The sequence below is a fragment of the Scyliorhinus torazame genome, chromosome 10 (genome assembly GCF_047496885.1).
Source record: "Scyliorhinus torazame isolate Kashiwa2021f chromosome 10, sScyTor2.1, whole genome shotgun sequence".
In the NCBI taxonomy this organism is placed as follows: Eukaryota; Metazoa; Chordata; class Chondrichthyes; order Carcharhiniformes; family Scyliorhinidae; genus Scyliorhinus; species Scyliorhinus torazame.
In genome coordinates, this window is record NC_092716.1 from 88,508,281 (window position 1) to 88,535,639 (window position 27,359).

At 45.6% G+C, this 27,359-nt stretch overlaps 1 protein-coding gene across 6 annotated transcripts in view; it reads right to left on the reverse strand.

Moving 5' to 3' along the window:
- Positions 1-27,359, reverse strand: part of fhod1 (formin homology 2 domain containing 1) — a 591,964-nt gene that overhangs the window by 287,735 nt on the left and 276,870 nt on the right. For all 6 annotated transcript variants that reach the window (XM_072518387.1, XM_072518386.1, XM_072518390.1 and 3 more), the window contains exon 5: positions 6,893-6,998. In XM_072518387.1, the coding sequence (XP_072374488.1) occupies positions 6,893-6,998 (106 nt within the window). The remainder of the gene's footprint in view (positions 1-6,892; positions 6,999-27,359) is intronic.

A 27,359-nucleotide genomic window follows, 5' to 3' on the forward strand; every position in this document is an offset into this window, starting at 1 on the left:
AGCAGGTGGTCCTGAAAGAAGCCTTCTCCTCTGCCTGAATTTAAATCTAGAGGGAAAGCTGGGGTATTTTATATTTAAAATCTGCTCGTGGTGCTCATTACTTCTCATTTGAGCACACCCAAAAAAATAGACTGAATGAAGATAGGAGCTGCTATTATACTCACTGAACAGAAGCATTGCATGGTTATGGAATGGAGGGGGCTGCTAAGAGAGTCTTTTTGATGACATTTCTATATTTACCCCTTAAGTCACACAAACTGCCCCCAGAAGGAAGTTATAACAAACAGGTTGCCTCCAAATGCTCAGATTTACTTGCTGACTGTAACTCTTGAGCTTAATTCAGGAGGCTATGCTTTGTTGGATTTAATGTGGCAGGTATTTCTGAATTTAGTTTTTGAGATATTTAGAGCAGCACTGGATGTCTTGCTGATCCGGAGCTGAAAAATTTATATACATTTTACCGAAATTGTAATCTTCAATTACCATTGCAATCAGAATAAATGGGAGATCTATTTAAGCAGCACGGTAGCATTGTGCATAGCACAATTGCTTCACAGCTCCAGGGTCCCAGGTTCGATTTTGGTTTGGGTCACTGTCTGTGCGGAGTCTGCACATCCTCCCCGTGTGTGCGTGGGTTTCCTCCGGGTGCTCCGGTTTCCTCCCACAGTCCAAAGATGTGCAGGTTAGGTGGATTGGCCATGATAAATTGCCCTTAGTCTCCAAAATTGCCCTTAGTGTTGGGTGGGGTTGCTGGGTTGTGGGGATAGGGTGGAGGTGTTGACCTTGGGTAGGGTGCTCAAGGGTGCAAGAGCTGGTGCAGACTCGATGGGTCGAATGGCCTCCTTCTGCACCATAAATTCTATGAAAAGACCACCATCAGGGTCAAGCTCAGTAGGACAATGACCATCAGAGACATTAAACAGGGATCACCGAATGTTGGGGTTACAATTCAATTTATAGTACAGGTATTTTTTAAAATTCATTTGTGAGATGTGGGTGTCGCTGGTTAGGCCCGCATTTATTGCCCATCCCTAGTTGCCCTTCAGAAAGTGGAGGTGTGTTGCCTTCTTGAGCCGCTGCAGTCCTGGAGGTGTAGGCACACCAACTGTGCTGTTAGGGAGGGAGTTCCAGGATGTTGCCCCAGCAACAGTGAAGGAAAAGCAATATATTTCCAGCCAGGGTGGTGAGTGACTTGGAGGGTGTAATAACCTGTAGTAACCTGCACAGGACTCATCCAGCTGGGGATGATTGTTCCCCGTGCTCAATTGGACTGAGTTAACCCAGCACTAGCAAAAAGGCCGGCAGCTGCAGAGCCAGTTAAGAAAAGGAACGAGGACCCTGTGAAAGGAAATCGGGCCCTGTGCACGTATGATGCTGTTGCTGAAATAAAGGATTTTTAAGAAGCTCAATGGATTCCCCTGGTTTTATCACATTGGCGACGAGGATGAATTGGAGCTGTCGGTGTGCTGCTTGTTCGGCTGAGCTACCTCACCGAAATTTTTTTTTAACGTGTGGACTACAGTACAGAGTTTATTTTGTTGTGGGGTTTTTTTTTGGAGCCTGTAATGTCATGGAAGGCGAGCGCCGGGTTGAGTTTTTGCTGCTGGCTTGTGAAGTGTGTCCGTTGGGAGTGATCTGGAATCTGACGTGTCCCGCAGTACCGGATGCGGTATCTTCTGAGCGACGTCTGGTGGTGGTCGCACAGCGTTTCGTCCGTCGTTGTTTCCTGATGCTGGCAGAGTGGTCCACTGGGGAGTCCGATCTCGAGTTGGTCGCCGTCCTTTTGGAACGTCATTCTGGTCGTGAGTGCAGAGTTGTTTTGGAAGACTGTTCTGCGGCTGCTCGGACTGTGGGATTTGCAACAGCGAAAACAGCGCGGGAGCTGAGTGAGCCGGGACTTTGAAAACAGCGCGAGAGGCGAGTGAGCCGGGACATTGAAAACAGCGCGGGAGCTGAGTGAGCCGGGACTTTGAAAACAGCGCGGGAGCTGAGTGAGCCGGGACTGTGAAAACAGCGCGGGAGATTTAAAAAGCGCGGGAGCTGTGAGTCGGAGTGGAGATTTTAAAAGATCGTGGCCTAGTTTCGGGAGCCGTTCGGAGGAGGAGGAGCAGTCTCTGTCAGGGAGCGAACCTGAGAACATCTAAGACACTCAGAGGGTAAGCAGGTAAGTAAGTGATTTTTACTCATTTTTACTTTTATACCTTTTTCAAATTGTGTGTGTCGGGGGGGAAACTGAAGTGACATCACAGAAAAGCTGTGGCCTGAGTGGCTGGTTGGGAATCTACACTAAATTAAAAAAATTAAGCATTGGTAACTAATTAAACATAAACATAATTACTTAATTATAATTTAGAGGGATATCTAAGCCAGAGATCGGAGAGTACTATATTTAGCTTTCGCATTTCTATTAGAAATCTAGTGCTAGGAAACAGATAGTTAACAGTAACTTTGACATTTTTTTAAAAATATATAAAAAATAAATAGATAAGTCCCCAGGGCCTGATGGGATCTACCCCAGAATACTGAAGGAGGCTGGAGAGGAAATTGCTGAGGCCTTGACAGAAATCTTTGGATCGTCACTGTCTTCAGGGGATGTCCTGGAGAATAGCCAATGTTGTTCCTCTGTTTAAGAAGGGTAGCAAGGATAATCCCGGGAACTACAGGCCGGTGGAGGTCGTGTCTCACTAACTTGATAGAGTTTTTCGAGGAGGTCACTAAGATGATTGATGCAGGTAGGGCAGTGGATGTTGTCTATATGGACTTCAGTAAGGCCTTTGACAAGGTCCCTCATGGTAGACTAGTACAAAAGGTGAAGTCACATGGGATCAGGGGTGAGCTGGCAAGGTAGATACAGAACTGGCTAGGTCATAGAAGGCAGAGAGTAGCAATGGAAGGATGCTTTTCTAATTGGAGGGCTGTGACCAGTGGTGTTCCACAGGGATCAGTGCTGGGACCTTTGCTCTTTGTAGTATATATAAATGATTTGGAGGAAAATGTAACTGGTCTGATTAGTAAGTTTGCAGACGACACAAAGGTTGGTGGAATTGTGGATAGCGATGAGGACTGTCAGAGGATACAGCAGAATTTAGATTGTTTGGAGACTTGGGCGGAGAGATGGCAGATGGAGTTTAATCCGGACAAATGTGAGGTAATGCATTTTGGAAGGTCTAATGCAGGTAGGGAATATACTGTGAATGGTAGAACCCTCAAGAGTATTGAAAGTCAAAGAGATCTAGGAGTACAGGTCCACAGGTCATTGAAAGGGGCAACACAGGTGGAGAAGGTAGTCAAGAAGGCATACGGCATGCTTGCCTTCATTGGCCGGGGCATTGAGTATAAGAATTGGCAAGTCATGTTGCAGCTGTATAAAATCTTAGTTAGGCCACACTTGGAGTATAGTGTTCAATTCTGGTCGCCACACTATCAGAAGGATGTGGAGGCTTTAGAGAGGGTGCAGAAGAGATTTACCAGAATGTTGCCTGGTATGGAGGGCATTAGCTATGAGGAGCGGTTAAATAAACTTGGTTTGTTCTCACTGGAACGAAGGAGGTTGAGGGGAGACCTGATAGAGGTATACAAAATTATGAGGGGCATAGACAGAGTGGATAGTCAAAGGCTTTTCCCCAGGGTAGAGGGGTCAATTACTAGGGGGCATAGGTTTAAGGTGAGAGGGGCAAGGTTTAGAGTAGGTGTACGAGGCAAGTTTTTTACGCAGAGGGTAGTGGGTGCCTGGAACTCGCTACCGGAGGAGGTGGTGGAAGCAGGGACGATAGTGACATTTAAGGGGCATCTTGACAAATACATGAATAGGATGGGAATAGAGGGATACGGACCCAGGAAGTGTAGAAGATTGTAGTTTAGTCGGGCAGGATGGTCGGCAGGGGCTTGGAGGGCCGAAGGGCCTGTTCCTGTGCTGTACATTTCTTTGTTCTTTGTTTGTTTGATGTTTTGCCTGTGAGCTAATAGTTACTGTACAACTGCAGGTTTTGTGCCTAGAGACTGTGCTGGCGTTGAGTTGACTGGGCATTCCATATGTGACCTCTGGTCCTGTGGCAGTGTGCGCGGGCCCTGCTGGTTTTTTAAAAATTTGCACTGTGGGTTTATTTGCCTGTGTAGAGGTACTGTAAGAATGTTGGGCGACAGCTCCATGGGCATTTTGGTAGGTGATTTAATTTCAGGTAAAATTTAAAGTGCCTGATTTTTTTTTAAATTAAGGGGTGTTTGGAAGTTACAGGACATTGTCCGATGTTCCCCCCCACCTGTTCCCTCTGTGGCTGGAAGACATGCTACGCCGATTGGGCCTGGAGTTGATTGGTCCGATGCAGTGGTACGCGCCATCCCCGGGTTCAGCTGTTGGCAGCTTCGCCCCGTGTGACTGGTGAGAGTGTCGGGCCAGACGTAATGCTTGGCCGAGTACCTGCCTGTCTGTCCTGCTTCCCCATTCAGTGGCTCCTTATCCGAACCAATCTGTTTTTTGGGGGGTTAGTTGTCTGGCCACTGTGCGGTTTGCACCCGTTTGGTCCTCCCCTATCCTTTCCTCCTCAACGGCCATCCTTGCGAGTGGTTTTGGACTTTTTTTGGGGGGGGGGGGCATGGTTGGGGTGTAATAACCTGCACAGGACTCATCCAGCTGGGGATGTCTGTTCCCCGTGCTCAATTGGACTGAGTTAACCCAGCACTACCATAGTACTAGCATAAAAGGCTGGCAGCTGTAGAGCCAGCTAAAAAAGGAACGAGGGGGCAGCACGCTGGCGCAATGGGTTAGCCCTGCTGCCTCACGGCGCCGAGGTCCCAGGTTCGATCCCGGCTCTGGGTCACGGTCCGTGTGGAGTTTGCACATTCTCCCAGTGTTTGCGTGGGTTTCGCCCCCACAACCCAAAAATGTGCAGGGTAGGTGGATTGGCCATGCTAAATTACCCCTTAATTGGAAAAACAATAATTGGGTACTCTAAATTTATTTATTTTTAAAAAGGAATGAGGACCCAGTGAAAGGGAACCGGACCCTGTGCATGTATGATGCTGTTGCTGAAATAAAGAACTTTTAAGAAGCTTGTTAACTTCCCTGGCATTATCACAGAGGGGAAATTCCAGGTGGTGGGGTTCCCAGTTGTGTGCTACTCTTGTCCTTCTAGATGGCAGTGGTCGTGGTTTCGGAAGTTGTTGTCTGAGGAACCTTGGTGAGTTACTGCAGTGCATCTCGTAGATGGTACAGAAGGCTGCCACTGTTTGGCGGTGGTGGCAGGTTTGAATGTTTGTGGAATAGGAAGAAATCAAGCAGACTGCTTTGCCCTGGATGGTATTGAGATTCTGGAGTGTTGTTGGAGTTGCACTGATCCAGGCAAGTGGAGAGTATTCCATTACACTCCAGACTTGTGTCTTGTAGATGGTGGACCGGCTTTGGGGGGGGGTCTTAACTTGCCACTTGTCAGCCCAAACTTGGATGTTGTCCAGGTCTTGCTGCATTTGGACATGGACTGCTTCATTATCTGAGGAGTCGCGAATGGTGCTGAACATTGTGCAGTCATCCGCAAACATCTCCACTTCTGACCTTATGATGGAAGGCAGGTCATTGATGAAGCAGCTGATGATGGTTGGGCCTAGGACACAACCCTGAGGAGCTCCAGCAGTGATCTTGGCATCAATGGAATGCTCAGGCCTCCCCACCACAGCAAGATGGCAACCCATGGAATGGATTTTCTCCATCGTGTTTGCCATCATCCTTCACCTTGTCAAGAACAAGCTTCCCAGTGGAGTGGACATCATCTACAGGATGAATGAAAACATTTCAACCTCAACCGATTGAAATCCAAGAAGAAAACAACACTTTCATCGCTTGTGGAACTTCATTATGTGGATGGCAACTCCATTTCCACTCTCTCAGAAGAGAATCTCCAACCCATGTTTGACGCCTTCACGGAAACATACCGAAGAATCGGTCTCAGCCTCAATCTGAAGAAGACTCAAGTCCTTTATCAATCCGCCCCAGGGCAAGATCTGGTCTCTCCCTCCATCTAGGTCAACAAAGAAACCCCCTCACATGTGGAACATCCCCAACCTCGGGAGCCACCTGTCATCAAAGGCCGACATCAATGCGGATATTTAAGATCCTATCCAATTCAGCACTTCCTTCGGATGCCTAAGCAGGGCTGCGTGATCCGTGCTGAAACCAAGATCTTTGTGTACAAGACAGCCGTCCCCCCAACTCTTCTATACATCTCAGAAACTTGGACTATGTGCAGGCGCCACCTCAAGGCCCTGGTGAGGTACCATCAACGCTGTCTGTGAGGGATTCTCCACATCAGCTGGGAGGACAGACATACTAACATCAGTTTCCTTGAAGGAGCCAAGAGCACCAGTATTGAGGCCAGTATAATCCGAAACCAACTCCTCTGAGGCTGGCTATGTGCTTAGGATGTCAGAGTCCCGAATGCCAATGAAAACCTTCTTCAACCAGCTCAAGGAAGGCTACCGCATAAGAGGAGAACAAAGGAACAAAGGAGGAGCTTTAAAGACACCTTGAAGGCTTACCTCAAAAAATGCAACATAAGATGTCAATGCCTGGCAGAGCCTTGCTTAGAAGAGACCTACTTGGAGGAACCTCCCTGATTGGAGGAACACAATTCTTCGCGAACACCCGACGGCAAGAGGAGGCCCAGAAACATCATGCTGATTAGTGAGTGATCGGCAAGGAAGATAGTACAAGTTAAAGGATAACACTGCAAATCCCTAAACAGGCATGGATAAAAAATATAAAGGAGTACAAAAACGTAATCTCAATCCCAATTTGTGCTTCGAAATCCCTTTCTCTTAAAAAGTGATCTGAGGACAAAATGACCCTGGAGCAAGAAAGTAACAGAGCAGACCCCTGTATAGAGGCAGAGTACTTACTAACCTCTCAGGATGTAGTTCTGATAGTTCTGGTCAGCTTCTGCTCCAACCTTGATGAGACATGTCAATCCTTCGGCATTTACAAACTCAGGCACCAGATCTTTGTCATCCTACGAAAGAAGACAAACATCAGCAAGGAGCGACTAACAATGTTAACTATGGTCATCACAAATAGCCTTGCAATGACGAGACAGTAATTTTTAGGATCCGCTGACAGACGTTATACACACACTTCCACCAAAAACCAGAAAAGTGCAAAACATAGTGGTCGGCACTGCTGCCTCACAGCGTCAGGGACCCAGGTTCAATTCTAGCTTTGGGTGACTGTGGAAATTACATGTTCTCCTTGTCTCTGTGTGGGTTCCCTCTGGTTCCCTCCCACAGTCCAAATAGGCGAGCCTTTCTAAAATTGCCCCTTCGTGTCCAAAGATGTGTATACTAAGTGAGATTACGGGGATGGGGTGGGGAGTGGGCCTGGGTGGGATTGGTGCAGACACGATGGGACAAATGGCCTCCTTTGACCATATAGGGAATCTAACAAAGAAAAACTGGCATATGATGAGTATAAGGCAGCCCCATTGTGGCTCATCAGTCTTATTGGACATATCGTGGGTTTGACTGTGCTTTGTTCATTTTCTCAGAAAATCTGGGACGAAAGGAAAGACATAGGATGGGAAGAACTTGCATTTATGTAGCGCCTTTCACAATGTCCCAAAGCATTTTACTAATAAATTAAGCATCTTTGGAGTGCAGTTGCTGTTGTTGGAAATAAATGTAGCAAGATAAATTCACAAGATGAATCACACCAGCAGACAATACAGATGGGCTGACCATGCAACAGTACTGGGGGAAGACTGGGATCAGGGTTACCAGCTCGATGTGGAATGATTGGGAAAAGAAATCAGAGCAAAATAAATAATTGAAATAAGATACAAGGTAGCTGAACTGTGCTTTGGTGGATGTCTGTCAGGATTAAAGCAAGACAAAGTAGACACTGACATACAATCTCGAGGGTCAAGCCAGTGACGCCCACACCCCGTAAAATGTATTAAAAAGTACGACGGCTACGAAATGATTGAATTAGCTTTAAAATTATTTGTAGGATTATTTTATGTATTAAAAAATGAAAAGTAGGTGCAATTCCAGTGTCCCCTTTCAGATAGTGTACATGTGGAAAACATCCCCAAAAAAGAACGATCCAACCCAACAGTGACACCTTGTATAGCTGAGGAGCCTGTCAAAACACACTATCAGGCATGGAGAATGGTTTGAGTCAAAGATCTTCAACCTGAAACATCAACACGGTTTCTCTCTCCACAGATGCTGCCAGACCTCTTCAGTATTTCCAGCATTTTATGTTTTTATTCAAGGGGAGTTTTCCATTGGGCAAGGTATCCAAGGTCACTAATTGTAGCTCAGCAACAGTCAACACCTCAGAGAGAGAAAGGGAGGAGACATACGATATTTGGCTCAGAAACAGGCCACTTGGCCCAACCAGCTCATGCTGACATCTCTGGTCAATCCGAGCCTCCTCCGAAATTTCCTCATCCCAATCTACCACCTATTCCCTTCTCCTTCATTTGCTGCCTCCCTTCCCCTCCAATGCATCTATACGATTTACTTCAACCACTCCCTGTGGGAGCGAGGTCCGCAACTCCACATTCTCACCACTCTTTGGGTAAAGAAGTTTTTTCTGAATTCCCTATTGGATTTCTCGGTAAATACTGTATATTGACGGCCTCTAGTTAAGCTCTCCCACACGAGAGGAAACATTCTCTCTGTATCCGTTCTATCGAACCCTTGATTGGGTCACCTCTCAACCTTTTCTTTCCAAGAGAGAAGAGACGAGCTGGTCAGTTCCTTCCTGATTTGTTTAGAACGATTTTCTGGTCTCATCCTTGTTGATTGTAGTATTTTAGTTTGGTAGGGAGAGAGGGGAAACAAATAACAAACAGTACAGGCAGCCAACAGCCTATTTGTAGCAGCTGAATAGAGCTCCACTTCAAGGCTTCATTGCCATGGGAAATAGAAACTGTGGAGTGTGTGGGCTGACATCCTTGTTTCAAAAAAGATCAAAGTCATTGGAGCTGTACGACAGCAGAACTCAGGGGACGGAAAAGAGAAGCAGGTTTTACAAATAAAGCTACAATTTACATCAATAGTCATTTGAAACTGGAGAAACATGCAACAAAACACATTTGATTTATGACATTATGCACATTTCGCATGCAATTTAATCGGCGTCTGAATTGCTGTGGAAATGTGCACTTCATACATTATAATCTGCAGCTATGGATAGTGATGGTGGAGGCTGGTACTTTCTTTCCACCACTTGGCTGACCAAGAATCTCTCTTGCTCTTACCACCTGCCATTGGTGTGTGTTGCAAGGATTTGCAGGTTGATAATCAACCTGTTTGGCTGCATTATGAACGCACCTTCCTTGGCCATCAAGTCCCGGGGTGGGATTCAAACCCGGAGCTTCTGGTTCAAAGGCAGGGACGCTACCCACTGTCTCACAAGAACTCGTCACACTTACTTAGGGAGAAGGAATTAAAATGTGTTGTGTTATGTACTCTGGGATAACACAGGTTGCAACTCGATGCAGCTTTGACCAAAAGATGCTCCAGACTTTGAAGTAAGTTCAATGTGATTTATTGAACCATTAACACAGTTCTCTACAAGTTTGACTCTCCTGCTAATCTTGCTATAGTAACTCAGTCTAACTAACCAGTCTGCTCTAAGCCACGTGGTGGGTGTGATGCTTCTGATCTGCCCCTGTCCTTCTCTCTAAGTGTCACCTGTGGAAAGAGACAGAGCATGTGTACCCTGTCCTTGTATATGGGTTGTGTAATGCCCCCTTGTGGTAGTGTCACCTCTGGGTGTCTTGACTGCCCATTGGTCGTGTCCTATTCTATGTGTTCATTAGCTGTATGTCATGACGTCTCTGGTGCTCCCTCTAGTGTTTACTTAGTCGTAGTGTATTTACATTAACCCCTTGTGTATTTACAGTGATGCATACCACCACATCCCCCCTTTTTTCATGTTACATATTTTCTGTACAGTGTTAAAAGAAAAATTGAACAAAAACAGGTAAATAAGTGATGACGTGTACAAGTTATGATGACTGTGATGACTATACAAGATCAAAGAATAGTTGTGATGACATTGAGGATTATACAATACCAAATAATAGTTATGGTGACATTGAGGATTATACAATACCAAATAATAGTTATGAGTCCAAAGTTCATGAATTTACACGGTCGAGTGGCTTTCTTGTGCTGTGTGGAAGTGTCGATGTTGATGTTGTCATTCCCTTGTGAACGCCGTCAGGGTCCTGGTGTTTACGTAACCAAGAAGTCAGCAGGAGGTGTTCAAATGGTCAAATCACTTCATTGTCTGAGGTGGACTCTTTTTTTTTAATGCTAGTGGTAGCAATTCTTGATGACATCTTTCCTGAAAGCTGGTTTGCTTGTCCGTAGTGTAGCAAACGTGAATTGGTAAGATGCGTTGACATGCCATGGTAGGTTTGCACTCTCGCCATTGTTCTGAGCTGAGCAGTAACATTGTCCTCCATGGGCAGAGTTGTACCATGTCGTACCTGTTGTTGTCATTGTTGTTGTCATTGTTGTTATTGACGTGCTTGTTGTTGAGTTTGTTGCCTCTGGTACGCTTCTTGTTGTTGTCTTTGTTGTTGATTTTGTAGGTTTTGTTGTTGTGTTTGTTGCGCTCAATGACCACACCGAGTGGAGAATTTGAGTCCTTCACAAAGTTACTTGTATCAGTGTACTTTGTGGCATCTGCTGTTTCATTGAGCGTGCCGTCTCGGATTCCTCGGCGCTCCCCATCTGGAGTCATATCCGGTTCACTTGAATCACCTTTGGCTTGTCAATGTTCCCCGTCTGGAGCCCTTTCCGGTTCACCTGAATCACCTTTGGTTTCTTGATGCTCCCCGTCTGGAGTCATTTCAGGTTCTTGTCGAGTAGATGAGGTTTGAATTAATGTGGTGTCACTGGAGTCACTAGTAGCCTCACTTCGATTGTCGAGTGCCTCTGTACACACGAGCTGAGATCTGTCAGTCTCGCTGAGATGTTGCACATCTTGTATGGGAATTGTGAAGCCTTTGTCACTTGTCGCACATACAGTGGGTAGACCTTCAGTGTCTTCTTGTCGGTTAGATGAGCTGGGTACAGAGTCTTCTTCTGGTGGTTCAAATAATCTGGGTAGGCTGTCATAGTCTTTTTGTTGTTCATGTGAGCGTGGTAGACTGTCATAGTCGTCTTGCTGTGCACTTGAGCGTGGCAGACTTGCACCGTCTGCTGCTGGTTGCTCAGATAAGGTTGCTAGACCTTCATGGTCTTGTTCATGCAAGGACTGCGCTCTGGAGTCTTGCGTTGCTTCCATCGTGGAGTCTGTCAACGAGCTCGCTGTGGAGGCTTGTATCGCTCTCTCTGTGGAGTCGTGCAGTGGTCTCCCTGTGGAGTCGATCTGTGCGCTCTCAACTGAATCGTGCAGTGGTCTCGCTGTGGAGTCTTGTGTTCTCTGTGTGGAGACGTGCAGTGGTCTCGCTGTGGAGTCTGTCATCGCTTTGTGTGTGGAGTCAGGGACTCTTCATGGTGCGTGGACCACTCTCTTGGCATCAGTCCGCTCTCTGTGGGCTTGTACCGCTCTCTGTATCTTGGCATCAGGCCGCAGCAGAATCCTGTACTCATGGGTCGGGATGTCGGCTATGCTGGGCTGAGAATCCTCAAATCCGAAGAACTTGTCCATGACTGTGTCGGATGCTTCAACGTACAAGACATCTCGTTGCGGTTCGGATTTGGTACTGAGGTCGCCATGTCCAATGATAAAATCATCGTCTGAGTCGCAGTCTTCAAGGACTAAATCATCTCTTAAGGTGGTGCTAACTGCTTGTTGCAGGGTTCTGCGGAGGTTACATTCAGCTACAGGTCGAAGTTCAGGTATTGTGCAGTCGTTCCAGGTAAAATAATTGTGTTTTCTGGCGTTAAATTTTTTTTTCACTATTTTCGGACATTTCCCCTTTAAGTGGGCGTGGTCCGGGGCCTCTGACGTAATGACACTTGTGACGTAGAGTGTAGGAATGGATTGTGCATGTGCAGATCGCTTTTCCTTCACTGTGCGCTCTTTTTGCAACTGCGCATGCGCAAAACACTGACCGGTTCGTGCCTTCTCGGGAACTGCGCATGTGCGGCTCCTTGCGCAAGATGGCTGCCAATCAAAATTGCCGTTTGCTTCTGTTGCAAGCCTACCTTTGCCTCGTGGCGAGTATAGGCACCAGTTTTACCGATTTCTGTTGTGTTCACCTCGCAGTAGTTTTCAAACTTGTCCAGGACTGTCTGGAAGTCTCTCTTGTCCTGCCCTTTGGAGTACTTGAAGGAGTTGAAGATTTCCGTTGCACTTTCACCCGCAATGGTGAGTAGAAGATCTATTTTCTCAGCATCGGCCACGACATCTAGGTCGGATGCTACCATGTAAATCTCAAATCTCTGCTTGAATGCACGCCAGTTGGCACTGAGATTGCCGTGGTACCTGAGCTGCTGAGGAACCGGAATCTCGAACATCTTGCCTGGGTGCTGTTGCTGGTAGTCACGGATCTTGCTGAGTTGAACTATCTAGATTCAACAGGCACTATTGGTACCATGTTGTGTTATGTACTCTGGGATAACACAGGCTGCAACTCGATGCAGCTTTGACCAAAAGATACTCCAGACTTTGAAGTAAGTTCAATGTGATTTATTGAACCATTAGCACAGTTCTCTACGAGTTCGACTCTCCTGCTAATATTGCTATAGTAACTCAGTCTAACTAACCAGTCTGCTCTAAGCCACTTGGTGGGTGTGATGCTTCTGATCTGCCCTGTCCTGCTCTCAAAGTGTCGCCTGTGGAAAGAGACAGAGCATGTGTGCCCTGTCGTTATATATGGGTTGTGTAATGCCCCCTTGTGGTAGTGTCACCGCTGGCAGTATTGACTGCCCATTGGGCGTGTCCTATTCTATGTGTGCATTAGCTGTATGGCCTCATGTCATGATGTCTCTGGTGCTCCCTCTAGTGTTTACTGAGTCATAGTGTATTTACATTAACCCCTTGTGTATTTACAGTGATGCATATCACCACAAAATGCATAAACTAAAAGAAAAAAAGCGATTTTCATCTTTCTGGCATTTTACCTTATTTCTTGGAAATGACTCAAAACCGTTTCACACAAGACGCATTACTCTGAAGTGTAGAATGATGCACAGGTACATGCAGCAGCCATTTTGTACATCCCAATATCTTACATACAGCAGTGAGATAAAATGTTCAGATAATTGGTGTAATTGGCAGAGGGAGGAATATGGACAGGAGGATGGGAGAACTTCCTGCTCTTTGAATAATGTCAGAATATTTTATGTCCACACATGCAGACAGATTTGATGGAATTTAACAATCACTTCAGACAGTGCAGCACCCCCTCTGACCCATGCCAAGTGTCAACCTAGGCAATGTATTCAAATCCTGCAAACTAATTTGTATTTTCTTTATTCATTCACATGATGGAGATGTCATTGGTCAGGCCAAAATCTATTGCCCATCCCTAATTTCCTTTGAAGGTAATGATAAGCTGCCTTCTTCAACCGTGACGATCCGTGTGGTGTAGGTACACCCACAGTGCTGATCGGAAGGGCGTTACAGGACTTCACCATAGCAACAGCGAAGGAACGGTGATATAGTGTCAAGTCAAGATGATGAGTGACTTGAAGGAGAACTTGTAGGTGGTGGTGATCCTCTGCATCTGCTGCCCTTGTTATCCTAGGTGGTAGAGGTTACAGGTTTTGGAGGTGCTGCAGAAGGACCCTGAACAAGACTTCAGATTTACACTTCTTGAACATCAATGCACAACAATACATGATCTTTGCTTAAAGTACATTATGAGTTTAAGTTTTAAAGCGCTCAAACATTGTTGCAAATCAAGAAATTTGAATTGGTAAATAAGGTTTACTAGATTCACGTGCTTGAATTTACTGCACAATTACATCATTTGCAGCAAAGATTTCAGCATAGGAATTTGATGCAAAGTGCATAATATGTTTAAAAAATGTATTCAGGTTCTCAATATTGTACTAACAGAATATTACCACTAGGTGGCACTGCAAATTCATCTTTCACAAGGATTGGATTGGTTTGGATTTGTTTATTGTCACGTGTACCGAGGTACAGTGAAAAGTATTTTTCTGCGAGCAGCTCAACAGATCATTAAATACATGGGAAGAAAAGGGAATAAAAGAAAATACATAATAGGGCAACACAACATATACAATGTAACTACATAAGCACTGGCATCAGATGAAGCATACAGGGTGTAGTGTTAATGAAGTCAGTCCATAAGACGGTCATTTAGGAGTCTGGTGACAGTGGGGAAGAAGCTCTTTTTGAGTCTGTTCGTGCGTGTTCTCAGACTTCTGTATCTCCTGCCCGATGGAAGAAGTTGGAAGAGTGAGTGAGCCGGGTGGGAGGGATCTTTGATTATACTGCCGGCTTTCCCCAGGCAGCGGGAGGTGTAGATGGAGTCGATGGATGGGAGGCAGGTTCGTGTGATGGACTGGGCTGTGTTCACGACTCTCTGAAGTTTCTTGCGGTCCTGGGCCGAGCAGTTTCCATGCCAGGCTGTGATGCAGCCCGATAGGATGCTTTCTATGGTGCATCTGTAAAGGTTGGTACGGGTTAATGTGGACATGCCGAATTTCCTTAGTTTCCTGAGGAAGTATAGGCGCTGTTGTGCCTTCTTGGTGGTTGCGTCGACGTAGGTGGACCAGGACAGATTTTTGGAGATGTGCACCCCAAGGAATTTGAAACTGCTAACCATCTCCACCTCGGCCCCGTTGATGCTGACAGGGGTGTGTACAGTACTTTGCTTCCTGGAGTCAATGACCAGCTCTTTAGTCTTTAGGCATTAAAGTGATTCCCTCACAACATAATTTTTCCACATGGAAATGCAATAACTAGTTTGATTCTTTTAAAGACATTGTGAATTACTGCCCTTTGAATCTTTGATGAGGCTCACTTCCTGCAATACTTCAGGCACTTTTATTTATTCAATCACTGGTTGTTTCTTCAACAGAAGTGCAACTCCGATCTTTTATATAAATTTAGAGTACGCAATTTTTTTTTTTACCAATTAAGGGGCAATTTAGTGTGGCCAATCCACCTACCCTACATATCTTTGGGTTGTCGGGGTGAGACCCACGCAGACACGGGGAGAATGTGAAAACGGACAGTGACCCGGGGCCAGGATCAAACCCGGGTCCTCGGCGCCATGAGGCAACAGTGCTAACCACTGTGCCACAGTGCTACCCAACCCCAATCTTAAAGAGTTTTAAATGTTCCGATAATTACGGGAGTGGGTGTTAAATCTGCCAAATGCAAACTGATCAAATGAAATAATAGTGTCTGGTCCTTGAGATATTTTAATCAAAACTATGGAGTACTTGGGACAATATTTGGACCTAATTTTGTACTTATTAGGCCCGACTTCCCGTCCACGCTGCACCCGAAAAGGAGCGCATCACGCATAGCGTGGCTGGTAAATTACGGCAGACCCCACTCCCGGGATCTACCCGGTTCGCTATGCCTCACGAGATCTAAACCGATCGAACGGGATGTGAAGCCCGCCCATTGTGGATGGGATCACGTTTTGGCAAATCTGCATATTAGAGCTAGACAGCTGGTCTCACTGTAATGTGCAGTTCCCTGAGGTAACCTAGGTGTTAGGATCTAGCTCCTTCGCCTTCGAGACCTTGGGCGAGCGCCATTCAGTGCTGATCTCCACAAACAGGGACCAGATAGAACGGCACTCGTAGGGTTTCCCAGGGGATCGGAGGCCCCCAGGTGCCTGCCCATTGGCAGGGTCACCCTAATACTGTTGGTGCCATCTGGACACAAGCTCTGCCAGCCTGTCCCGCCACCTGGGTGCAACCTGGCATTGCCAATGTGGCCAGGTGGCACTGAAAGCTGGCAGGGGCAGTGCCTGTATGCCAGGCTGGTATTTGTTACGTGATGGTGATTGGGGGAGGGGGGTGCATAGTGCGGGTGCAGGGGGGCCTGGACCCCATATAGTGAGTTGGGGCTTGGGGAATGGGTTTCCGGGGTCTTGTCAGGGGCTGGAGAGATCAGGACACCATTTAAAAATGGATCCCGATCTCTTGCTGCACTGAGAGTTTGGGTAAGTGGAGTTCCTCAGTGCAGAAAACAGTGTAAGTGCGCCCTTAGGCGAGCGTACCCTGCTGAGGCCCTGTATTTAACCGGATATGTGATAGATAGCGTTGTGTTTCTCGGCGTTACAAGCACCGAGAAACATGTGGCGAAATGTGCTCGTTCTAGGATTCTGTTGGTTAGTTCGGGCCCATTGCCTCCATCAGGTCAGCTGGGATTTGGCTCCCACTGTGTACTGATATGTTCAAACAGTTTGCTGGGCTGGACGTTGTTAAAGTGGGACACCTCCCATGTATACAATTAGCTGGACCTTTTTCTGCACACTTCAGGACACAGGGCGAGCTGACATTTGGATCCCCTGTAAAAGAACATTTTAGAACTATTATTTGCAAGATTTATGATTTGTAAATAATAATGCAAAACTGTAAGTGAGGTTTCTTCACACAGAAATCAAAGGTTTTACAAAATGTAAATTGAACCACAGTTGTCTGACCGCGGAGGATTGAGTTTCTAATCTCCGTTGCAGCGCTGGGGAGGAACTGACTGTGGGTTCACTTCCCTATAGGAAGGAGGAATGGAATCATTGGATTAGTCACAGCTCACAATGGCCTGCTGAAATGTTGCTCTGCTGAAAGGGGAAGGAACAGGTAGCATCCCACCTTCTAGTTTAGGAAATAACGCACAACGGGTAAAAGATAAAGAAGGAGCAAAGAAAATCAAAAACACAAACTTTAAAAAAAACAGCGGAAACAAAGTGGCCAATCCCAAACACCACATAAAAGGGCCATTCGCTTCCCATCTCCATTTAAATCTACAAAGATGCGCAAATTAATTCCATGCCTTCAGATTCAAAAGCATCCGAATTGTCAAAAGTCATGTTTGCAATGTGAGCCATTTGCCCCACTTTCAAAGTTTTCTTTATTTTGTGTGTGTGAAATATACTGATGTCAGGTTTCCTCACACACACACACACACACACACACACACACACACACACACACACACACACACACACACACACACACACACACACACACACACGCGCGTGTGTATACAAATATCTTGTGAATAGATTTCAAAAATGATTTCTCAAAACCAGGCATTTACTGAAGTTTTAAAAAAATCCAAATATATGGTTTGAAAAATATCTTTACTTTATTCAATCTATACCATGTGCAGACTGCCTGTGCCCGTGGTAGATTTCTCATGTACTGCACCATATAGAGACTGACTGTGCACTAACAGATAGGACTGTAGGCTTACTGATAATGCATGAATGCTCTGGGTAGACTCAGGATGCATTAATACAAGAGGCTATAAATTTGTCTCGGGTAGCGGCGCAAAATAAATGGCATGGGATCGACATCCAATAACAGGCAGTGCCAAAATTCAGCTTCTGTTGGAGTTAATGGAATTAAGTTAGCGGGTGCTACATAGAACGGGCATTCAATCAGATACTACCTGTTTTTCACCACCGCACAAGACCAATGTCTAGCCCATTGTATCATGGATAGACCAGTGGTGGACAGTGTAATAAGCTTCAAGGTGGACTTCCGGTGGCAGTCATGGAATAGGAGGTCGCACATTTGGCAGCTCCCGTTCGTGACGGACTTTTTGGACCTTTTTCCCTGACTTTTTTCGAATTTTATTTGAAAATTCGGGAGTGGATGGGTCAGTGAGGAGGAATCCCACACCAGTATATGGAGACGTGGACCAGAAGTGGTCGTATAAAGAGGAAAAATAGAGTAGAGAAGGCATGTGTGAAACCCACAGCACAGAAAAACATTGCAGAGGTGCAGGGTACTGGCTCAGCGGCTCCGTGGTCAACGGAGCAGCTGGTGAAATTCATTCAGGAGGGTTTCGCCAAGCAAAAGGAGGAAGGTCTAGACCCGATCAAGGCATCGATCGACCGGGTGGAGCAGGGGCTGGAAGCCCAAGGTCGGGCGATCCAGAAGGTTGAGGAGAAGGTGGTCGAGCACGAGGAACACCTAACTGCGCTGCAGTTCTGATGAGGGTTCAGCAGAAAAGGCGGCAAGAGAAGGTAGAGAACCTGGAGAACAGGTTCCGTCGACAGAACTTGAGGATTGTTGGCCTCCCTGAGGGCTGCGAGGGAACGGACGCAAGGGTCTATGTGACGATTATGTTTGAGAAGTTAATGAGTGATGGGGTGTTTGCTCGACCCTTGGAAGTGGATAGAGCACACAGAACGCTTGCAAGGAGACCGCGTGTGAACGAGCCGCCGAGGGCGATGGTGGTGCGAAATCACTGGTTCCTGGATAAGGAACAGATTTTGCGGTGGGCCAAGCAGACACAGAGCTGCAAGTGGGAGAACAGCGAGCTGTGCATCTACCAGGACCTGGTGCGGATCTAGCCAAAAGAGCGGGATTCAACCGAGTAAAATCAGCCCTTTTCAAGAAGAATAAGCTAAAAGGTGTTTAGTGGTGCATTCGCACACTTACACATGATGAGAGAAGCCGAGCATTCTGTTATCAAATACCAATGCATGCCTCCCACTGACAGCCAGGGGAGAAATGCTGAATGGGGCTGAGATCGATTCCTTCAGAGGTGACAGGCAAACTTGAGCCAAATTGGAAAACAGTTCTGGTGGACGGATGGAACTTGGAGAAACTTAACAGGTCGATTTTAATTCCATCAGCCTGAACTATGCATCGCCTGGTAACTTGGGAATAAAGTTACCTGCCTTTCCTTTTGGTTCAAAAACTGGAATGGGTAACGGTGTTTGTGATGTTGCGAATGGAGAAGAACATCAAATAAAACTGACGGAGGAATGAAAGAAAATTCCTCCAGGACAGGAGGATTATAATGTCCTCCATTGACTGTAAATAACAAGCTTTTACATGATCAAATTAATGAGCTCCATATGTCCCAACCAGCAATTGCAAAATACAAGGTCAGAACACTTTCTAAACATGTTGTTTCTACCTTCCCCAAAATTTAACAAACAGGAAGAGGTATCAGCAGGCCCAAATGAATGCCAGATGAATGTTGAACCCGCTGCTCTAATGCAGATATTTATGATTACCCGAGGAAAGAGATGAAAAATGGAAAATGCTGAATACTCAGCGGGTCAGACAGCATTTGGGGAGAGAGAAATAGAGTTAGCCTCTCAGGCTTGGGAGCTTCCATCGGAAACTTGGGAAAAGTTAGAGATGGAATAGGTTTTGAGAAAGGGGTAGCTGGTACACGGATAAAAGGAAGATGTGCGATAGGGTAGAAGATAGGAGAGACTAAATGACAGAAGAGTTAATCCTATAGGGCAGTGGCGGGCAACCCAAGTCCCCCGGGCGGCATTCTGAGTGTGGCCCGCGAGACATTTTGTTGACTGTTGCCCACACGCAGGTTTGCCAGGTTCCGCTGATTTCCATCTGCGTAGTTTTTGTCCTACTGCATGACTAAAGTGATACACACGTAAAGAGAGGTGTGCGCTTACACACACTGACTGTAAAAGCCGGACACTCCCTCTGCGTTTAATCAAAGCATAAATACTTCTTTGTTTACACTACTTGAAGTTGATGGTTCTATTAATATATGAATGATAAAGCATTTTCTCCAACCCATTGTGAAATATTTGCTGCGTGTTCAATGTATTCAATCTTATTAATAAGGTCAAGGTTTGTGAACAAGTCCTATTTCAATTTTGTGGCCCATTGAGATGAAAGAGGACCAGTCATGCTGCCCACTCGCTAGCCTAGATTGCCCATCACTGCTCTAGTCAAAGAAAATGGTGAGATGAAGGGGTAAGAAAAGAAGCAAAGAAACGAAAATGTGCTGGAGCAGGTGGTCCTGCTATCTGAAAGCAAAAGTAAGAGAAAAACCCTAATATGCAAAGAAAATAAAACAAAATAGGGAAAATAAAATGGGTTCTTAATCTTTATTAGTGTCACAAGTAGGCTTACATTATCACTGCAATGAAGTTACTGTGAAAATCCCCTAGTCGCTGCACTCCGGCGCCTGTTCGGGTACACTGAGGGAGAATTCAGAATGTCCAATTCACCTAACAAGCACGTCTTTCGGGACTTGAGGGATAAAACCAAAGTACCTGGAGGAAACCCACGCAGACACAGGGAGAAAGTGCAGACTCCGCACAGACAGAGACCCAAGCCAGGAATCGAACCTGGGACCCTGGTGTCTTAAGCAACTGTGCTAACCATTGTGCTACGTGCCGTCCTATGGGTTCATGGCCTGAAATTATTGAACTAATGTCGAGTCCAGAAGGCTGCAAAGTGTCTAATTGATGGACAAGATGTTACTCCTCAAGCTTACATTGCACGTTGCTGGAAGAGCACAGCAGACCAAGAACAGAGATGTCAGCCTGAGAGCAAGGTGGAGAATGAAAATGACAGACCTATTGAAGCTCGGGGTCATGCTTGCATCCTGCTTAAGAAAATAAAGAACTTGCATTAATATCGGAGTTTTCACCGCCCAGTATGTCCCAAAGCACATCACAGTCAATTGGATGTTTCTGAAGTATAGTCACTGTCACAATGTTAACAGCCAATGTGCGCAAACAGCAATATGATAAATAAACTGATCACTTATTTTTTGATGTTGGTTGAGGTGTGCATGGTGAATGGGAGAACCTCCCTGCTGTTACTTAGAATGTCACATGTAAACTGTTGTGGCCCTGAGGGGATAAGACAAAGTTCCATATCAGTTAAATATGCAGCTCACCTTACATTCCTATTCAGTGCATGGTGAGCAATGCAAAGGCAATGATTAAATCAGGAATTCATAACAAAACATCATCTACATATTTATTACATTCAATAGGCTCCCACACCCACTGGTTTCAACATTTTTCGTACAGTACCACTAGCGCAACACAGGAGCCTGCTGTTTGCAATATACACAGACAGGTCCTCACAAATAAACTACTCCCCTCCCCGGCCAATGCACACAGACAGGTCCCCACATATAACCCCCCCCCCCCCTTCCAATACACAAATAGGTCCCCACACATAAACCACTCCTCCCCCTCACCCCCCCAACACATACACAGGTCCCCACAATTAAACTATACCCCCCCCCCATACACTCACAAAGGTCCCCAAACATAAATCACTCCTACCCCCCCCCCCCCCCCCCAATACACACACTCACACAGAATTACAATTAAGTAGAGATTGATCCTCCTCTCCCTGCTTAGCAACCCAATCAGAACATGTTGGGACGAAAGACTCTTTTCTGAAACTGCCTCAGTCCCTCCATGTGCTAAATTATTACACACTTGGCTTTATTTTACCAGACATGCACTGGAAAGATAGTTGTCAAACTGGTTGAGTAGGTAAATGTCTAAAAATGCATTAAGCTATATCTCTCTGATATTTGGAGTTGACTATATATTACATCATCACAGTGTTCCTATTCATGACGATGAAAGCCTCCACAACCACAATATATCAAATTGATCCTCGTTTAATTAAATTAGAAGTGAGGCCACAAAATGTGCCTGATTAATTTGGAACAAATTCAAGTTGGCAAGCTGAGTACTGCACTGTACCAAAACAATGATAGCATTGTTTCATGTACAGAGGGTAAACAAACACTTGATGCAGCGTTTACAGCTGTCCTGGGAAGGAGGCGCCCATTTCTTTCTCCCTGCTTTGTCTTCTAAGTAGGGCAGCAAGGGTAATCAGGATCTCGAACAAACACAACTTAAAGTAGAAGAATGAGGATAAACTATGGGGAGAAAGCTCAGAGGAGTGAGAGAAGGAATGAGTGAGAGGGGTAGAAGGGAGAAATTGGGGTAGAAGACAGCATGGAGAAAAGGGGCAGGGGGAAATCATCCACTTTCTCCACTTCAAGCTACCTGTGTTGCTTTCCTCATTGGTATCACTTAACAATTCTGCGCAGACAGTGGCCCTCTGCGCTACACAACTGAATGTCTGTCCCCGGTGTGGAGGAAGAGATGCCAAGAGGCTGACAGGAAAGGGCAGAGGAGATAAGGGGAGAGAAGTCGAGGGGTCTTCTGCAGCAGATAAAACTAAAGAAATGGTAGGATTCTCCGGTCTTGTCCGCTGCAAGCGAGAAGGGAAAATTTGGCATTCCCGCCAAAACTCCATTCACTTGCACCGGAAAATCGCAGCCATGAACGAGGGGGGAAAAAAGAATTTGCCCATAATTTCTTTAGAAAAGATGGAATGGGAAACCTTTCCTCATCTGAGGGTTTGCTGGATCAGCGTACTGCTTTCTGCGGCACAAAGATGAGAAGAATGGCTGGCTCAAACCAAAGTCTGTGCTGGATTGGGGGCAGGGTGGAAGAGGCAGTTAGGGTGGGGCAGGAATTGTCATATGATGACATGAAATTAAGATATGTGGATGTCTATCAAGTAAACACTGTGCGGACAATCACTGCTGGCAAAATACATGCACGAAAAATGTCACTCTAATAAGGCATCCAAGTTTAATTATACTCCAGTTTGCGTCAGTAATCAGCATCAGGCTGAGAGGTGGGGCTACAGAGAGCATGTGCTGGTGAAAACAAATTCTGGAAGAATTTTCTTTGATGTTCTTGTTTTCATTATTGTTAAGTCCAGTGGCTGCCTTCATGATTACCTGCTTCCCAAGCTACGCTTATTGTCAGACTGCAGCTGTTCAATGTCATTCCAACTGAGAATTCCCAGCAGGTTCTCTAGGAAATGGTCCCATTTTCTCAGAAGAACGAAGCAAGCCTGTCCTTCCATGTACAGCACACCAAGTATCGAAGCTTCTTTGTACATAAGGTGGCAATAAATGTACCCAGGCAATAAAATAATGTACGCACACAATAGCTGGCAATTTACTGCACACTTACTTTGAAAATTGCCACTAAAAAAAAGAATCAATATAAGCAATGGTCCAAATCAAAGAACCCTGTGGTTTTACAGAGGATAATCTCTTAAAGATGTTGAATGCAATGCTCAAACGACTCGTTTCCTTTATTTCTCGTCTGTTCTGCACCTTATAAATCTTTCTCAGTTAAGTGAACAGGGTGCTGGTGTTTGGTTTTGAGCCTCTACCACTCAGTAATCACTTCAAACACTTATGACAATATTATCATTTTGTTTTCAGATCACCTTCTTTAGCTTTGATAAGTTTCAGGTCTTACACCTGAAGAGTGATGGACAGAGGTCAGAACTCTCAGTGCCTGATGCCAAACAACATGTACCACATCGGGTTATACCACAGCACTTAATAAGACTTGTACTTGTGCAGGGCCTTATCACTTTACAACTTCATAAAGTACAGGCACTTGTTAGGTTGGCACTTGCCCAAAGGAAAGAAAGAAATTGAACCTATAACAGGCACTACAAGGAGGGAGTTGGATGAATATTTGACAGGAGAACAGGGGGAAGTGATAGAGTGGCATATGATCTTTTCTGGACTTTGGGAGTATGAGCATCCTGCGCACGGCAAACAACACAATATAATAATATTGCACAATTAGACCGCATAGAAATCTCAAAGACTATTCTGGAAGTTGACCTTCATTATGTATGTATAGAAGTTAAATCCAGGGAATGGGATGGGGAATTAGGGTTAACTTGGCAGTATTCTAAACTGCAGATTCACAGACAATTTCAATAAGCTTCTTAAATGGTCAGGGAAAGGCGGTGTATCCAGCTGTACACGTGAAAAGTAAACCCGACACTGTTGGCTGCCTCAGGGCACCTGGCTTCAACGTTGATGCAGCATGGTGAAAAAATACCATGAGAAATGCTTTCGGTTTTAAATTGAATCAGTTCCACAAACCAAAGACATTGTGCTACCTCACTGCAACATCCTTTTTATTAAAGCAGTTAAACGTAGAAATTAGACGCAGGAGAAATAAAATAATTAACACACGATATGAAACTGAAGGAAGAAATGGTAAATTGTGTGGTTTTTCAGGGGAGTCCAAAATTCAATTTCTGACGTGTTGCTAACCGCAAATCTGGCCATTTCTCCCTTCAACATTTCCCCTCTCACCTTGAACTCGTGACTCCTAGTAATTGAGTCCCCCACTCTGGGAAAAGCTTCTTGCTATCCACCTGTCTATACCTCTCATGATTTTGTAGACCTCAATGAGGTCCCCCCTCAACCTCTGACTTTCTAATGAAAATTATCCTAATCTACTCAACCTCTCTTCATAGCTAGCGCCCTCCATACCAGGCAACTTCCTGGTGAACCTCCTCTGCACCTTCTCCAAAGCATCCACATCCTTTTGGTAATGTGGCGACCAGTACTGTACGCAGTATTCCAAATGTGGCCGAACCAAAGTCTTATACAACTGTAACATGACCTGCCAACTCTTGTACTCAATACCCCTTCCGATGAAGGAAAGCATGCCGTATGCTTTCTTGACCACTCTATCGACCTGCGCAGCCACCTTCTGGGTACAATGGACCTGAACACCCAGATCTCTCTGTACATCAATTTTCCCCAGGGTTTTTTCATTTACCGTATAGTTCGCTCTTGAATTGGATCTTCCATAATGCATCACCTCGCATTTGCCCGGATTGAACTCCATCTGCCATTTCTCCACCCAACTCTCCAATCTGTCTATATTCTGCTGTATTCTCTGACAGTCCCCTTCACTATCTGCTACTCCACCAATCTTAGTGTCATCTGCAAACTTGCTAAGCAGACCACCTATACCTTCCTCCAGATCATTTATGTATATTGCAAACAACAGTGGTCCCAACACGGTTCCCTGTGGAACACGACTGGTCACAGTTCTCCATTTTGAGAAACTCCCTTCCACTACTACTCTCTGTTTCCTGTTGCTCAGCCAGTTCTTTATCCATCTAGCTAGTACACCCTGGACCCCATGAGACTTCACTTTCTCCATCAGCCTACCATGGGGAACCTTATCAAATGCCTTACTGAAGTCCATGTGTATGATATCTACAGCCCTTCCCTCATCAATCAACTTTGTCACTTCCTCAAAGAATTCTATTAAGTTGGTAAGACATGACCTTCCCTGCACAAAACCATGTTGCCTATCACTGATAAGCCCATTTTCTTCCAAATGGGAATAGATCCTATCCCTCAGTATCTTCTCCAGCAGCTTCCCTACCACTGACGTCAGGCTCACCGGTCTATAATTACCTGGCTTATCCCTGCTACCCTTCTTAAACAAGGGGACAGCATTAGCAATTCTCCAGTCCTCCGATACCTCACCCATGTTCAAAGATGCTGCAAAGATATCTGTTAAGGTCTCAACTATTTCCTCTTTCACTTCCCTCAGTAACCTGGGATAGATCACATCCGGACCTGAGGACCTGTCCACCTTAATGCCTTTTAGAATACCCAACACATCCTCCCTCCTTATGCCGACTTGACCTAGAGTAACCAAACATCTATCCCTAACCTCAACATCTGTCATGTCCCTCTCCTCGGTGAATACCGATGCAAAATACTCGTTAAGAATCTCACCCATTTTCTCTGACTCCACGCATAACTTTCCTCCTTTGTCCTTGAGTGGGCCAACCCTTTCTCTAGTTACCCTCTTGCTCCTTATATATGAATAAAAGGCTTTGGGATTTTCCTTAACCCTGCTTGCTAAAGATATTTCATGACCCCTTTTAGCCCTCTTGATTCCTCATTTCAGATTGGTCCTACATTCCCAATATTCTTCCAAAGCTTCGTCTGTCTTCAGTCGCCTAGACCTTATGTGTGCTTCCTTTTTCCTCTTAGCTAGTCTCACAATTTCACCTGTCATCCATGGTTCCCTAATCTTGCCATTTCTGTCCCTCATTTTCACATGGACATGTCTATCCTGCATTCTAATCAACCTCTCTTTAAAAGCCTCCCACATATCAAATGTGGATTTATCTTCAAACAGCTGCTCCCAATCCACATTCCCCAGCTCCTGCCGAATTTTGGTATAGTTGGCCTTCCCCCAATTTAGCACTCTTCCTTTAGGACCACTCTCATCTTTGTCCATGAGTATTCTAAAACTTACGGAATTGTGATCACTATTCCCAAAGTAATCCCCAACTGAAATTCAACCACCTGGCCGGGCTCATTCCCCAACACCAGGTCCAGTATGGCTCCTTCCAGAGTTGGACTATTTACATACCGCTCTGGAAAACCCTCCTGGATGCTCCTTACAAATTCTGCTCCATCTAGACCTCTGACACTAAGTGCATCCCAGTCAATGTTGGGAAAATTAAAATCTCCTATCACCACCACCCTGTATCTCCTACATCTTTCCATAATCTGTTTACATATTTGTACCTCTATCTCACGCTCGTTGTTGGGAGGTCTGTAGTACAACCCCAACATTGTTACCGCACTCTTCCTATTTCTGAGCTCTGCCCATAACGCCTCACTGCTCAAGTCCTCCATAGTGCCCTCCTTCAGCACAGCTGTGATATCCTCTCTGACCAGTAATGCAACTCCTCCACCCCTTTTACCTCGCTCTGAAACATCGATATCCTGGTATATTTAGTTGCCAATCATGCCCTTCCCTCAACCAAGTCTCAGTAATAGCAATAACATCATACTCCCAGGTACTAATCCAAGTCCTAAATTCATCTGCCTTACCTACTACACTTCTTGCATTAAAACAAATGCACCTCAGACCACCAGTCCCTTTGTGTTTATCATCTGCTCCCTGCCTACTCTTCCCCTTAGTCACGCTGACTTCATGATCTAGTTCCTTACAGGCTTTAGTTACTACCTCATTGCTGTCCACTAACCTCCTCATTTGGTTCCCATCCCCCTGCCACATCAGTTTAAACCCTCCCTAACAGCGTTAGCAAAAGCACCCCCAAGGACATTGGTTCCAGTCCGGCCCAGGTGTAGACCGTCCAATTTGTAGTAGTCCCACCTCCCCCAGAAGCCGATCTGAGACATCCCTGACCCGTACACCTGGGAGGCAACATACCATTCGGGAATCTCGTTTTCGACCATAGAACTGCCTATCTACTCCACTTACAATTGAATCCCATATGACTTTAGCCCTTACACTATTTTTCCCACCCTTCTGTACAGCAGAGCCAGCCACGGTGGCATGAACCTGGCTACTGCTGTCTTCCCCTGGTGAGCCATCTCCCCCAACAGTATCCAAAACGGTATACCTGTTTTGGAGGGAGATGACCGCAGGGGACACCTGCACTGCCTTCCTGCTTTTTCTCTGCCTTTTGGTCACTCATTCCCTTTCTCCTCAGCAATCCTAATCTGTGGTGTGACCAATTCGTTAAACGTGCTATCCACGACCTCCTCAGCATCGCAGATGTTCCAAAGTGATGCGGTCTAACAAGAGCTGCAGCTA